Source organism: Amphichorda felina (genome assembly GCF_050947745.1).
Source record: "Amphichorda felina strain 45539 chromosome Unknown scaffold_3, whole genome shotgun sequence".
Taxonomy (NCBI): Eukaryota; Fungi; Ascomycota; class Sordariomycetes; order Hypocreales; family Bionectriaceae; genus Amphichorda; species Amphichorda felina.
The window spans coordinates 1,017,143-1,032,252 of NW_028145047.1; the positions used below are offsets into that span (position 1 = coordinate 1,017,143).

Consider the following 15,110-nt stretch of genomic DNA (forward strand, 5'->3'; position numbering starts at 1 on the left):
CCAACTCCAGCTTCCCAGCCTGACCGTCTATTTCTCCTCCTCCCAATCCGGATTCTGTGACGTGTTAGCTATCAATTGCCGATGTGTTATGAAATAGAGATACGCACCTTTCGCAGAATAACCAGACCCTCTAGTGTGCTGCTGAGGCTCAGGTATTCCTCATCCTCAAGCTCCGCACGCTCACCGTAGCCCAGAAGCACGGGCGTGCTCTGCGTCTGCCAACCAGTAATGGTCTTGGGCCGACCAGCTTGGCCGACGACATCCACAGCCTGGCCCACGCGGACATTAACCTTGATGGGGTTGAGCTTCTCATCAAGAGTGATGAGGAATCGGGGATACATGGCAGTGACGAGGTAATAGAGGAGATAGTGGGAGGAGGAGGTGATAAACTCCTTAGGCTCAATCAGGGCGACCATGGTGGTTAGGAGACCCGCTGCAGAGACCCGCGACAGGACCTGGCGGTCAGTGTGGAACGGGTTCAGAGACAGTGTTCCCTTGCCCATGTGCAGAAGGCCTTGAGCAATTCGGACCATGAAGAGGGCATCCTGGTCACGATGGTAGTAGCTAGCTAGCTGTCGCAGCAGCTGGGCTAACCTAGCATTGTTGGTGCCGGCTCCGAGCATGCCCATGGCAAAGATGGCGTTCATGGCCACTTCGGGATCGTTGTCATGGCTATACCTTGAAAGCGTATCGTAGACCTTCATTTGGGGGTTGCTGGGGCTGACGAGACCCATAGCCAGCGGCACAGCCTTGCGGATATTGGCCTCACCATAGTGCATGAGGTGACCAAACTGACGCAAGACCATCTCCTGGCCAATTTCCTCTCCCATGCCCACCAAGGCGATGCCAAGAACAGCGTATGCTTGCAGCAGTTCGTCGCCCTTCTTCTCGTCCGACTCTTCCTGGTGCTCGTTGCAAATATGCAAGAGTTCTTGGATCTTGAGCACAGCCCCGGTGCCTGCCCAGGCACAAATCTCAGCCAGCACAGCTGTTGATTTGGCCATGGGGTGATCGATAGCCTTTAGTGTCTCCAAAATGACATCAACTTCTTCTTGACGTCCAAAGAAAAGGAGTCCCAGGCCAAGCGCGAGGAATCTAGTCCACTTGTCCGTCAGCTGTTTTTTGCGGTCATCGTCCATCAGGGTCGTGACGATGGCCTCGCTGACTTCAGCATTAGAGGAGCCGACGAAGATCAGACCACAGGTAAGGGCCGCCATAGCAGAAATCTGCATGCTTTGGCTAGAGTCGGAGATGAGAGGCAGCAGGAGTTCGCAAAGCTCCTCCTTGTTAGACCCCGCATATGCGAGACCGAGTCCCATGATAGAAGCTGTCGAGATTAAAGGGTTCTGGTTCTCCAGCTTCTCGCCTAGGAGAGCCAAGGCGGGGTCGGAGTCTATCCGCACGCCGGAGTTCATAATACCGATTGCGAGCATAGCACCCGCCTGAATCTCTGGCTCCCTGGCATCGGTGTACTTGTCGATCTTGCTGAGTCCGTCCTCGACATCCCACATCATCAGGGTGCCCAGCGAAGCGACCGTCGATAGCATACCATCCGCCTTAGTCTTCCAGACCCAAGACTCCTTCTCTGCATCGACGAGCATCATCTTGTCGTTGCCGTATCCAGCATTAACAAAGGCGTTCACAAATGCAGCAGCAAGGTTGTGCCTAGCCGAATCCAGGTTGGTCATGCCCGCAACTCTGCTGCTCTCCAAGTGGCTCTTGTAGATGTCCTCAGTCGTCTTGGGCTCCAAGATGTTCAGCTCCTTGCCCAAGGACCTGAAGTGTTCCGACAACCGCATGTTGCCCATGCACTCAAATTCCTCCTGCTCGTCGGCACCGTTGACTTCGAAGTCAACAACGATCTTTTGGCGAGCAATCAGGAATGCCATCTGCTTCTTCAGAGCTGGATCAGGTGCGCTCTTGTAGTCGCTCTTGATGAGGTCGATATCGTGGAGTCGGATGGCAAGGACCATAGCTTGGGTGTACTGGTTGTACGTACGGTAGATATTGTGCGCAGTTCGGAGGAAGGTCTCGTTATCGGGATAGGTGAGTAGGTTGACCATGCTAACCATATACAAGCACACCCTGCCGTAGGTATTTTCATCGACGAACCGGGGAATATCGTCGATAATCTCTAGTTCGCTCATCAAGTCCACCGCATCCGCTTCGGCATTGCTCTTGATAAACAACGGCACCAAGGTTAGCGCGAGATCAACCAGGTCCTTTGTCGGCTTCTCCTCGGCGAGCCTCTTCGCGTGAACCTCTCCGATCTCTAGCGCCAAATGCCTAACATATTCGTGGCCCCATGAGCCAATATCTGATGAAGGTGCGAGCAGGCGGTACATGAGGGTATCCTGTCTGTCCTCGTCAGAGAAGGTCATGCCAATCACTGACAGCACGTCTGCCAGAGAGGTCTTGTCGTCACCATCCGGCCATTCATCGTAAAGCTTCGTCAATGTCTCGTAATGCGGTCGCAGGAACTTGAGCGGCTTCGGTACTGCTGTCATGGAGGATGTCGAAGTCTTGATCGAGGTCTTCATAGCTTCTAGGGCGGACTTGTAAAGGGATGCGTTTGACTCCTGCGTTTGATTAGATCCAAACCTCCGGCAAGATAAAAGTTTCGTGGTGCTGACTGACCGTCAAGCGCTCCACTATCATGTCCAACTCATTCTTGAGCTGCTGATCCTCCTCGCTAAGCTCCTCCTCGGCGGCTAGACATGGGTCAGTTACGGGAGCATAAGTGAGAACGTGTCACAACAAACATACCATCCTTTTTCTCATCTTCCTTCTTTCCGTTCAGTGTAAGCTTATCCTCCTTCGACTTCTCCGTAGCTTTGCCCTTGCCCTTGTCTGCCGACGTGGGCACGTCGCTGTCCTGAGCCATGTTTGTATCGGTCTAGGGCAAAGCTCAGGAAAAGAACGGATCAACTAGGCGCAACAGCGCGGTATAAAGGGTTTAGGTACGGCGGACGGCCGGGAGTGGGAGGCTGAAAGGTGCGATGCTGAAATTGAATGAGGCAGCACGGTGATGTCGTCGTTGATGGAAGCTGATGGAGCCAGCCTACCCAAGCTGCTACAGTAGCTCCGGTTACGTGAGGCGCTGCCGCCTGATAGACTGTATGTCACGTGGTGTTATGTAAGCAGCTAGTCAGTGCCTGGTGACAAAAAGAACTAGAACCAGTTGAGACCGAAGACCACGGCCAGGAGAGATTCGTGGGACAGAAATGTGGAATTGTAATTATTAGTTCGCATTAGGTCTCTCAAAATTGAAAAATAATTCGTCTACGCGCTGTTCGGTTTCGGTGCAAGTTCTGTGTTGTGATTTCTGCTTGTAGTTTTTTGTCTCCCTTCTCTCACTGGGGGAAGCTTGGCAAGGGTATCGATTAGATACGACTCGACCTTGGCCAGCCTTATCCGTCAATTTTCCTATATCCCCCACCAACTTTTATCAGAGTGCTTTCAAGGACCCCACGTTCCTCGCCTCCAGCCGCATTTACATCCACCATTCTTCACACTCCTACTCTTCACCAAGCAACCCAGCCATGTTGCTCGATACGCGAGCAATGCGCCATCTGGCGTCCGAGGACTGGCGCGTCCTCACGGCCGTAAGAAACCCGCACGCTCCCCCTCACCCCGCCCAACCCACTAACACGCCAGGTCAGGTCGAGATAGGCAGCAAGAACCACGAACTCGTCCCCACGCCGCTCATAGAGAAGATTTCCCGTCTCCGCGGCGGCGCCAGCAGCGTTCACAGGAGTATCTCAGCCCTGGCCAAGGTTGGCCTCATCGCGCGCGTCAAGGAGGCCAAGTACGACGGCTACCGCCTGACGTACGGCGGGCTGGACTACCTCGCACTGCACACGCACTCGGCGCGCAAGGACGTTTACAGCGTTGGAAGCCGCATTGGAGTTGGAAAGGAGAGTGATATCATGATTGTCGCCGATGAGACGGGGACACAGCGGGTGCTTAAGATCCACCGACTTGGGCGCATATCCTTCCGTTCCGTTAAGTCGAATCGAGACTACCTCAAGAACAGGCAGTCGGGTTCGTGGATGTACCTGTCGCGGTTAGCCGCCATGAAAGAATTTGCTTTCATGAATGCCCTTAAGGAAGAGGGCTTCCCGGTTCCCGATCCGATCGCACACTCTCGACACACCATTGTCATGACCCTGATAGACGCCTTTCCCCTACGACAGATATCGTCAGTTCCAGATCCGGCATCGCTTTACGCAAAACTAATAGACCTCATCCTTCGCCTCGCAAAACACGGTCTGATACACGGCGACTTCAACGAGTTCAACATCCTTATTAAGGAAGTGAAGACAGAGTCTGAAGATGGCACAGAAACCATTCTGCTGGAACCAGTCCTCATCGACTTCCCTCAGATGGTGTCCATGGAGCATCAAAACGCCGAAATGTATTTCGACAGGGACGTTGAGTGCATCAAACGCTTCTTCTCACGAAAATTCTATTTCACCAGCACCCAAAAGGGTCCATTCTTCAAGGATGCCAAGAAGACAGTTGGGAAGGGGGTTAGAAGGCTGGATGCCGCAGTAGAAGCATCTGGCTTCACTAAAAAGATGCTGAAGGACTTGGAGGCAGCGATCAGAGAGAAGGCAAAGGAAGTAGAGAATGGTCACATCTCTGAAGATGATGATGATGATGACGACGACGACGACGAGGAAGAAGAAGGAAGTGAGGAAGGCGAGGAGGGTGAGCAGCGTGACGACATAAATATTGCTCGAGAGGAAGAGGACGAGAAACGACCTAACGAAATTGACGAGGCCGCCTCTAGTAGCCACAACACATTGCCAGGTGGTGGGCAAGATTATTTAACGGAAGATGCGAAACAGGCAATGGAAAAGTTGACCATCTGAGTTAAATTAGCAGAGACTAATAAAGACCTGCATGATTCGATGATACCCAAAAAAAACCGGAAGGCTGTGCTTTGATAATGCCCGAGTCTGGGCTGAATATTATTTTACCTACTAGTTGAGTCTAGTTTCTATAAAAGGCTACTCAGCTTTCTCTAGTATGGGTATTCCATTCCCTTCAAATTCTTCTCGATCACCTCTGCCTGCATTTCCCATCACGCCATCTGGTGAGTAATGGTTTTGTTCTCGTAGCTCCCCTTCATAGCCATCACCTCTACCATATATGCGAAATTAACAGACCTATTCACCGCAATACAAGCGTTTCAATGCAAATTTTTATCGTGAGGGCATGGACTCAGTTTGAGAGATCGTCATGAAATGCATTCAGTTCAGTTGTTACCATACCATCCATGCTATGCCACCACTCCACTGCTCGAGGTCCTTTTCACAATACCATCCTTCTCGAATCTAAAGTACAAAAACGTCGAAATGCGCCATTACCACAATCCGTCATGAGTATCAGCTATCTCAGACCATAATATGTTCCGTGATTGCATAATACTATCAGGGCGTCTGTGTGAACGGTTCCAAGAACAAATGCCATCATCAGAGACAGCCGGGGAATCATAAACATAAACATCAAAACAAAATACAGGACGGCGGCACATATGAGCAGCTAGTGGATTTCCTTCTTGGACGCCTCCTTCTTTGCGGAAGGAGAAGACTGGGTGCTGGCGCTGGCGACGGCCCCGAAGTTCAGATCCACTTGCATGGTGACACTCTCGTCGCACTCAGATGAGCTGGGCGTGGAGATCGCGGGTTCGGTGCTCGCGCTGGTTGCCGTCCTGCAAACAATCCGTCAGAACCTGAACAAGTTGGCGGCGAGACAACTCATACTGGGAGTCACCAGGTTGAGATCCCGATGTCCCATGGTCCCGAGTTGCAGCCGACTCGTCGCTGTAACAAGGTCAGAAGATGGTATTGTAATAATTTGAACTCACTCACCTCTGAGATGGTCCGGCGCTGCGTCGCCACTGGCCCTGCTGGCTGTAGAGAGCAGGACTGAGGCCAACAAGGGGCGTGCCATAGGCTCCAATGTTGTACTCGTTGGTGCGGAATTGGCGGCGTTCAGCAGTGACTCGCTTGAGCTCCTTTTGCGCAGGGGTATCGGCATATCGAATATTCATAAGAAGTCCCTCCTCTCCAATACCAACGCCGTTGAATTTGCGAATGACCTCGTCACAAACATCGCGAGACTCGAAACTAAAACGAACCTCAGTTAATCATTCCACATGAGTCCGGCCTAGGGAAGTCAAAACAAACCGAGCGAAGCCCACACCACGACTGTTACCCATGCTGTCGCGGAGAATCTTGCTGGAAAGGATATTGTAGCCAAGGAAGATGGTACCAAGTTCCTAGTCAGAAGGTCAGAGTCATTGATAACACTCTCCGTGATAATTCGTCAACATACCACCTCGGTCAAGGACTTGGGCAAGTTGGAGATATAGAGGTTGGTGGATCCTTCATCCCCTTGGGCCTTGAGACGAGAGTTAAAAGATTCCTAGACGATGTCAGTATGTTTCGCCTCATACGAAGGAGAACGGAACGCACCCGGGCAAAGCCAACTTCATAACCCAAGCGATGGAAGGCCTGGATACACATCTCGGAGTCACGGGCATCATAGAATTTGGCGAAGCCGAAACTGGAAATTGTCAGTCATCTACCAAGTAAAGGGGAAGTTGTGCATACCCCTTGCAGGCACCAGTACCAGTGTCGATGATTGCCTTGGATGTCTCAACCGCTCCAAAACGAGCGGAAAAGAGGTAAAGTAGCTCATCATCGGTGGTAGGATGGAGACCGCGGATGTAAACATTTCGGTTACCGGGGATGCGGTTCTCGAGGCTTTGCTCGACACTCTTCATCTGGCCAGGAGGAGTGAAGACTGCGGGCACGGCCTTGGGGATGGCTGGGTCCTTCTTCAGGAGCTCATCCAGCGTAGCATCGGAAGCAATGTTGATCGAGGGCTTCCGAGCGTCAATGTGAAGAGATGCAATGCCCAGCTGCTGAGGAGAAGGGGTGGTGTAGGTTGATCGATCGAGGCTCGCGACGCGAGGACCGTTCTCGCGATGGGAAACACCAGCCCAGAAAGGGGTCGCAGGAGTGGACTCGTTGGTTGAGTAGGAGCCACGGCGATTCTCAAGGCCAGGAACATCGGGGTGGCATCGCTCAGCACGAGGTTGAGCAACATTCGCACGACCAGGGGTGAAAGGCATCAAGCCAGCCATGGGCATCTGGAACCCGAAGTAGCCACTGGGATAACCAGGGCCTTGGAAATGGGAGTAAGGGTTCTCATTGTGAGCCATGGCCAGGTTCTGCTGTAGGGCATGAGCGGCAGCAGGATGCATACTGTCCATGATGGAGGCCATCCAGGGGCCAGTAGGTCCAACAGGCATGGGAGCAGAGTTTCCAGGCATTCCCATTCCTTGAAGAGACATCGAACCGAAATGGTTCATAAGAGTGCCGGGATCAGCTCCGTTCCCGTTGGTAGCGACGTGGCTAACAGGTCCGCGAGGGCCACGTGTGGCCATGCTCGAAGAATAGGCTCCGTTGTTACCCTCCATTTTGAGTTCGATCGAATCGTGAGGATGATAAAATTTGCGTTTGCCTATGGAAGCGACTGTCAGCTACTATGCCCATACAAGTTTCGGGGAGAAATGAAAGACAGTCAAGAGACATGACGTCCCCCAAAGAACCTGCTGCTGAGGAGCCTCTTTAGGGAAACAAAACAAAGCTTTGGGGTGAAAACTAGCATATGTCTCCATTCTTGTGCAGAAGGAAAGTTCAGTGTCAATCATACGTACCTCAATAGCAACAGATTATCTCGACAGAATGATGGAGATGGGCAATGATTGAGTGATTCAGTAGCAAACTAGTCAAGAGAAAGAATCTGTCAGCTTTGTCCCCATTGGTAATAACGGCAAATAGGTTGAGGCGAATACAAAGTCCCGGGGCATGGGAATTAGGTGGTGGTTCCAAGATTGAGAGGATGAAGAACGAGTGTCAAGGTTCGGATGTACAAATCTGATGAGTGCTCGCCCAGGAGTGAAAAGGAGATATCAAAACGAAGCGGGGATGTTTTGTGTTCACTCACTCTTGTTCAAACACCTATGCCCTGGTGGAACAAGGAGGACGTTGCCAACGCAGGCAGATGCGGCTACCAAGACTGGGAGATGAAGCGAGAGTAAGTAAGATAGAACAAGCTATCGAGCAAGATGGGGTGGTTGCGAGGGAAAAGCTCAACCGTTGGAAAAGATCGAGAGAGCGGCGAGTTGATGCTATGAGGAGCCAAAGAAGACAAGGAGAAAAGAGAAAAGAAAGAAAGAAGATGGCCCCGGGGAGAAGAAGAGGCCCAGATGGCCCGAGTCAACTTACCTAAGCCTGAGGAAGGCACCGAGAGGAAGGATGGTAAAGAAGTTGAGAGGAAGAATAGGATGAGGTAGGAACTCCCCAGAAGCTTCAGCAGAAGGCGTAAGAGATGCTTCCAAATTGGGATGGATGTAAGTTGTGGAATGATACGAGGCAAGTAAGATGAACCTGGATGGTGCCGGGTTGTTGCACGGCCAGAGCGACTCGAGACTTGAATCTGGTAATTCGTTGTCTCGAGATGGAAAGAGATGGTGAAGGGGAAAATAAAGGAGAGGTCCAGGAAGACGCAGTCAAGATATACCAGCCAAGTTGCCCCTCGATCAGTCCTCTGACGCGTCTGGTTGAACCGAAGCAGCTGCTCGACAGCTGCTCGCAGCTGGTAGGTGGGTCAATGGCCTGTGTAAAGTGCAGTCGGTGTCTTCTAGGTGATAACCGGGTGAGAACCAGGTGAGAACGGCTCCTGAGTGGCCAGTAACTATGACCTAGATCACTGAGGTGTTCCTCCTCTGACCTGTGTCCTGTCGTTTCGGGTCTCCTTTCCTGGTGAACTTGTTCGACCTTGCTGCTCGCAGAGGTGGGAGGCACCGATCCGTCTCGCTTTCCCCAAGAGAATTTAGTGCTGTAACAGCTGAACCTTCTAGAATTCTTTAAATCTGTCGCGAATCTAAGAAGGTCCGCAGGTCTTTACTGACACTGGAACTTTGGCGCTTCGTAACCCTGTGTGGCTGGACACTGCCCTGCCTCTTTGGTTTCCTCTTTGATAACTGTGAGATTCGATACTATCGGGGAGGAACGTCCAGAACTAGGCTCTATTAAAAGGTTGTTCCACGTTTCAAAATTGCCCCTAGAGGTCTTTCTCGTCGAAACGGCAGTAGCGCCCTCAAGGGAGGAGAGGTAGCGGAGGACTAGTGTTCGGGATCTAGTTTTGGTGGAGGATGATCTCCAGATGCCAACCACGGCGGTTGCGCACTGCTCCAGATGAAGGTCAGGTAAACTCGTTTTGACTCTGATGTTAATTAACACAAGTTGATTGCGTCGGTTTGCGACTCTGTCCAGTTCGTCTCGTCTTCAAGCATTAAGTGGCGTGGAGAATGTCGTTCCAGGTCGTTTCTTTTCGGTCCCCGTAACAATGCAGTCGGTGAACTGTACCAAGAACAGGCAACACACGGTGGTCCTAATAATACTGAGTTGGTCAAATGCAGAACGAAAAGCCACCGGCCCAGAGTTAAGAGGTGAAGTAGAGATATTCAGGTGGCTGACAGGGGGGGGGACAACGCATCTCTTATGCCAAAACTTACACTTGCCCGTGTGCCGTCCCAGAGGCAGGCATCCGACAAGACATCAGCTAGAGCTGGATTGGTCTCTACCAGACATCAATCACACCTGAGTCAAGGCGGGGGAGGCCAAGTTGCGGGCCAAATGCAAGCCGCAGAAGAAGTTAACTGCACGACTCCTCGCCAATAATAGGAGTTTGCCCCATTCGTAGAAGCCTCCCCATGCTTCCTTTGCAGGCATTGTTTTACCATCTTGCCCTGATGGCGTCTCGTACCAAGAGAGCGGGTGGTTTGCTCTTTGGGCCGTTCGCTTCAAAGATGACAAGTCGAGCATGTCACAACCGAGATTCACAGGCACCCCGTCCTCATACGTTCGTTCCTGGACTCCAAATTCCTTCAGCTAGGATATGCCAGCCTTTCTAAACCCATGGTGGGTATTCATAGAGCGCAAGGGACTCAAGATATTGAGCATGTCGTGGCCCTGTCTCTCCCCCCCTCACGACGCAGGAGCTCAATGTTTGCTTTTTCCTGGGCCACGAGCGGCCCTGCAGCGCCGGCGCAAGGGAGCTGTGGCGTGCAGCACCCACACGGCAAGCAACGATACTGGGAATTATTACTTGAAGACTCGAGGTAATTCGATGTGCGGGATCGCCATGATCGTCGTGTATGGAACCGGCGGTCCAAGCGGTTGCGGTAGACAAAGGGGTAGTCGGCGACCATGACAAAACTCCAGGCTAGTAATTATTATTACCTATTATATCATACCCGAATTAGACAGAACATGCCCCTCACCAACAAAATACAGATCTATCATGTATTATTAAACCAGTTTCTCTTAGCGTTAGATCGGATTCTCGTTCATGCTGTCGTCTCCCATAGATGAGGTTCGTTGTGAGGTTTAGGACTCCTATTGCAATGCATAATTCATGTATTCGTACCTACATACAAAGGCAAGGATCACTATCGTGATACAAACAGATACTGTTGCATTAACCGTCAAACCTTTGGGCACCACATCATCTTGGGTGGCTAGAAAAGTGACCAGTCTGCTGCAACTCTCCCCCAATCGGGTAGCCATCATCGCAAGCACCACGAAAACTTTCCGCGACCGCCAACGTCGTCTCCGTGAGAATATAACTCATCGCAGATATCCCACGTAACAGCCGAGATCTCGCGGTTTATCCGCATGCGGGCCGTCGGCAGCGTACAAACCATGAACTCGTCCCACCAGGCGCGAAGAGACAGCTCCCCGTCCAGCATAGCCTGCCACACAGTCCATCCAATACACGCACTCTACGTACCAGTAGTGAGCAATTCCCCAGCAGCACGTAACCGAGACTATGGTTCTAGCTGTATGCAGGTTTGCTTGCCGCAAAGTGGGAAGCTGCCGGTAGCTGCAGGCTGACGATCCATGGGCACACATGTGTTCAGCGTACCAAATACAATAGGGACCCCCAAAGTACATTCCACTTACTCGGATATATATATATATATATACATGTCAGCATATTAGCACGCAGGCTTTACTTATCATTTCTAGTCCGCATCCACAGCTCGTAGGTATCCATTCGCGGGGGGTAATAAAGCCTACCCCATTCACAGAGTCAGTATGTAGCCACGCGGGGTCCCGACCAGTCTCTAGAAAAGAAAAAGAGAATCTAGTATTTCTCAGATTCGGGTACTACCAGCAATAGATAGATGCCTCGGATTATGTCGCTATTGTATCCCCATTTATCCTCGTGCCCTTTATACGCTTCAGTCTAGCTCGGCGCTCGCAAAAAGCCAACCCCGCGAGTCCAAACACCGTGCCCGTGGGGAGAACAATAGAACCGCTCCCATGCATTTGCCATACCCAGAGAAGTCACCTACTCCCGCCATTTAAGACCAAACGTCCTCCTGTTTAATTCATTAGCAACCGTTTCTCCGGCGTGGGCCCAGCCCTGCCGAGTGCACGTACCTGGTATTGGTTTGCGGATCTCATGCTCTTCACAATCTCCTCTCCCTTCGCCTCCGAAACACCACGCCCCTCGGCAATAATTTGCGCCAGGACAGCAGTGACCTCGCGAGCCATGTTGGCCGCATCACCGCACACGTAGAAGAAGGCCTTTTGCGACAGAAGCTCGTTGACCTCCTTGGCGCGCTCCTTGAGACGGTGCTGGACGTACACCTTCTTCGGCCCTTGCCTCGAGAAGGCCGTGATCAGCTCGAAGCTGTCGCCGAGCGCCTCCTTGTACTCCTGCTGCAGGTTAGCCATCTGAGCCGGCATGGGCTATCGATCACGATGCGTGCTTACCTCCCACTCCGATTGATACAAGAAATCCTCCTCAGGCTTGCGGCATCCAAAGAACAAGAGGGTGCGTCCAACGGTGGCGCCGTCCCGGGCTTGCTTGGCTCGCTCCTGCAGGAAACCGCGGAAAGGCGCAACACCAGTACCAGGTCCAATCATGATGACGGGCTTGGAGGGATCCGAGGGCAGCTTAAAGTTGGAGTGGCGGATGTGCACGGGCACGTGGATACCGTCGTACTTGTTGCGGGGGCCCGTGATCTCATACGTCTTGCCGAACGGCTCGGGGTTCTCATCGCCAGCTTGCTTCTGCTTCAGAGCAAGCAGGTAGTTGGTGGCAACACCACGGAACGGTTCCGTGCGTCCAGGGATCATCTGCTTCTCCACCACAGCGGTGATGGAAACCTTCTTAGGCTGAACCAGAGACGAAGACGAGATGGAGTAGTAGCGCGGCTGCAGCTTGTTCAGACCTTCAATGACGGCAGAGAACGGGATACCGGTCCACTTCTCGCCATTGCTGACGGTGGACAGGAGACGAGCAATATTGTAATGGTTGGGTCCGGTCTTCTCGTGGAAGTAGTCCTTGTCGCTACCCAGCTTGGTCATCTCAGCCTTGGCAGCCTCGTTGGGGGCGAAGGCGGCGAGAGTAGAAACGAACTGACGCGAGACGGGAGCACAGATTTCCATGTGGTATCGAACAATAGCATCATACGTGGTTGGCGTGGGGAAGGGGACCTTGGCGGTGGGTTCAAGAGCCTTGACACTGATGACATTGTTCTTCTTGTCCAGGAGTCCGAGGATGTTGAGGAGGCGGTCCACCTCGTCGCCAGCGTTAGTTGGCCAGATAGCAATGTGGTCGCCAGTCTGGTAGGACAGGTTGGAGCCGCTGATATCGACTTCCATGTGCAGACAGTTGCGATCCTTGACAGAGAAGACCTCGCGGGACTCGGCGATCGGCGCAATGTAGGGGTTGTGGGCATTGAAAGGTCCCTTGGCAGTGCCCTCGAGGTGCATCTTGTTGGGCTCGCCGAGATAGACCTCGGGCGACTCAGGGGTAAGGTTCTCGCGGTCGACAATGCCAAAGATGGGTTCATAGACAGCCTCACGCTCCTGAAGACCCATCTTGTCGGCCAGGGCCGCCCACATGGGCTCCTTCCAGGCAAGGAAGTCCTCCTCCATGGTGCCAGCTCCATCATCACCCTCACCGGCCTCGCCGATCCGGTGCGCGCCGTACTTCTGGAGAGCCTGGTCGACGTTACGGACCATGGAGTTGTAGTGCTCGTAGGTGTTGTTTCCAAGACCGAAGGCGACAAAGTTGAGGTTCTGGAGCGGGGGGTCATTGCCCTCAGAGAAGGAGACATCCTCTCCCATAATGAACTCGTAGAACTCAACGGCGTTATCGGTAGGCTCACCCTCACCGTAGGTAGCCAGGACGAACATGGCGACCTTATCGGAGGGGAAGGTGTCGAGGTTCTCGTAGTCGTACTCTTCGAGGTCAGCGACCATGGTCTCGAGGCCGAAGCGGCTCTTGCCTTCCTTGGCTAAACGAGAGGCGTAGTCCTCTGCGGTGCCGGTCTGCGAACCGTAGAAGATGACACAGTTCTTGCCACTCTCGTCCATCTTCTCGAGGATGTTCCTCGATCGGCCGGCCTTGCCGCCATTGGCGTTGGCAAGAGCATTCGCGTAGGGGTCCTTGGTGACGCCCCAGTATGTGCCCTTGGTGAAATAGGCGAGGGTGCCAAGCAGGATGGCCCCTAGGACAATGATGTCCAGAGTGTCGAGTTCAGCCATGGTGGGTGCCTTGTCGTGCCGCTATCGTGGGGGACCAGTGGGAGAAACGTGGGCCGCTGTCGAGGATGCCAGCAGGCAGTTGGCAGGTTGCTCGCAAGTTGCTCGAAGGACTTCGGAAAGGGTTCAAGGAGTGGGCTGGGGGCGCCAGGCGGTTTTGAGGCCGGGGGGTTTGGCGGTCTTGTGGCGGTCGGCGTTGGGGAGGAGGGGGGGTCCTGGGCGATAGAGCCTACTAGGTATTAGAGGCGAGATCCCGGGCAGTCGATGAATGGAGGGGTGGGTCCAGTGGTCCAGTGCAAACTGCAACCTGCAAACCCCCGACGTGACGGGGGCCACGGGGGAGGAAATTGATTCCTGCGAGATAAAAACTCGTACTCGTACGAGGAATACCCAGAACGAACACGTTGCAGAATGCCAAAATGCAACCCGGCCCACGCAAGTGCCGGCCGCGAAACAGACCAAAAAAAAAGAAATGAACAAAGTCCAGCGGAATCAAGGTACAGATAGCATAACGGATAAAGGCTTGGACCAGCAAACTATATATCGAGGGGTCCGGCTGGGGCCTCGGGTGCTAATTCTGGTGGCTTCGCGACGGTCGCTTAATCATTATTACCCTTGACAAGTTTCCCGTTTCCAATGCCGTTCTCAGGTACCCGATGCCGGGAGTACCTCATACGACATGCTTTCCCGACAATTGCAGACATTTATTGGATGGGGGCCAAAATGCGAACAGCTCGAGCCCACAAGCCAACGACAGTTTTACATAGTACTATTATACTCCGTACGCCGACTCCTCCAGATAGTAGTAAGAACTAAGTAACTTCCCCGACTCCCCGACTCTCTTCAGTCTCACTGCCGTATTCGTATTAGGTACTAGTATGTACCGGCTCTCAGGGACTCAGCCTCTCGCATCCTAATACCACCGGCACCAGCCGGGTCCCTTCCGGAATCCGAACTTCCACAATTCCGCACTCCCCAGCCTCACCCCCACCCAGGACTATGCCGTATCGACTCAGCAAATTCGGGCAGCTTAGTACGCCTAGCCGTGTGGAGCGTCACCTACGGGGATAAGTGCATACTCGTACATAATATTCGTCTCTTAGATATAAGCTGCCAAGGCGGAGCTTCCGCTAACTTTCGTGGGTAAGGTCCTGTACATAGTAGGAGAAGAGCGTGCCAGGCTGCCCGAATTTCCGAGTCCTTAGCTCCTTACGATAACCCACGCTACGAGTACGGGTACCAATACGTACTATGTAGTACTACTAGGCATGCCTTTGCTATCCGCACCTGTCCACCGCGAGATTTTCTATGACGGTGAGGTGATACCCTGATCAACTTTGACGCAGTTCCTCTCCAGTCAGCTGCAGCTCTGCTGCTTGGTGGCGAAGTTCTCCCGTGTAAGACAGCCGACGTTCGGAGCAACGGGCAGCCGATGCCATCTGCTAGTCCAACCCCGAACCCCCG

General features: G+C 52.9%; 4 protein-coding genes across 4 annotated transcripts; 1 reads left to right on the plus strand and 3 right to left on the minus strand.

Moving 5' to 3' along the window:
- Window positions 1-27: 27 nt before the first annotated feature.
- RPN1 (proteasome regulatory particle base subunit RPN1) lies at window positions 28-2,884 on the minus strand (the record flags this gene model as incomplete). The annotated part of the gene is made up of 4 exons (XM_083192462.1): window positions 28-54; window positions 108-2,579; window positions 2,638-2,711; window positions 2,767-2,884. The coding sequence occupies 4 exons, from the start codon at window positions 2,882-2,884 to the stop codon at window positions 28-30; spliced, it is 2,691 nt and encodes an 896-aa protein (XP_083051519.1).
- Window positions 2,885-3,542: 658 nt separating this feature from the next.
- rio2 (protein kinase RIO2) lies at window positions 3,543-4,877 on the plus strand (the record flags this gene model as incomplete). Its single annotated transcript, XM_083192463.1, has 1 exon — window positions 3,543-4,877. One exon carries the CDS (start codon window positions 3,543-3,545, stop codon window positions 4,875-4,877), a length of 1,335 nt encoding a protein of 444 aa, XP_083051520.1.
- Window positions 4,878-5,550: 673 nt separating this feature from the next.
- Window positions 5,551-7,288, minus strand: ACO1O0_003004 (uncharacterized protein; the record flags this gene model as incomplete). Its single annotated transcript, XM_083192464.1, has 6 exons — window positions 5,551-5,719; window positions 5,880-6,137; window positions 6,198-6,289; window positions 6,346-6,435; window positions 6,486-6,576; window positions 6,624-7,288. The coding sequence occupies 6 exons, from the start codon at window positions 7,286-7,288 to the stop codon at window positions 5,551-5,553; spliced, it is 1,365 nt and encodes a 454-aa protein (XP_083051521.1).
- Window positions 7,289-11,474: 4,186 nt separating this feature from the next.
- Window positions 11,475-13,649, minus strand: ACO1O0_003005 (NADPH--hemoprotein reductase; the record flags this gene model as incomplete). The annotated part of the gene is made up of 2 exons (XM_083192465.1): window positions 11,475-11,843; window positions 11,868-13,649. The coding sequence occupies 2 exons, from the start codon at window positions 13,647-13,649 to the stop codon at window positions 11,475-11,477; spliced, it is 2,151 nt and encodes a 716-aa protein (XP_083051522.1).
- Between the last annotated feature and the right edge of the window lie 1,461 nt (window positions 13,650-15,110).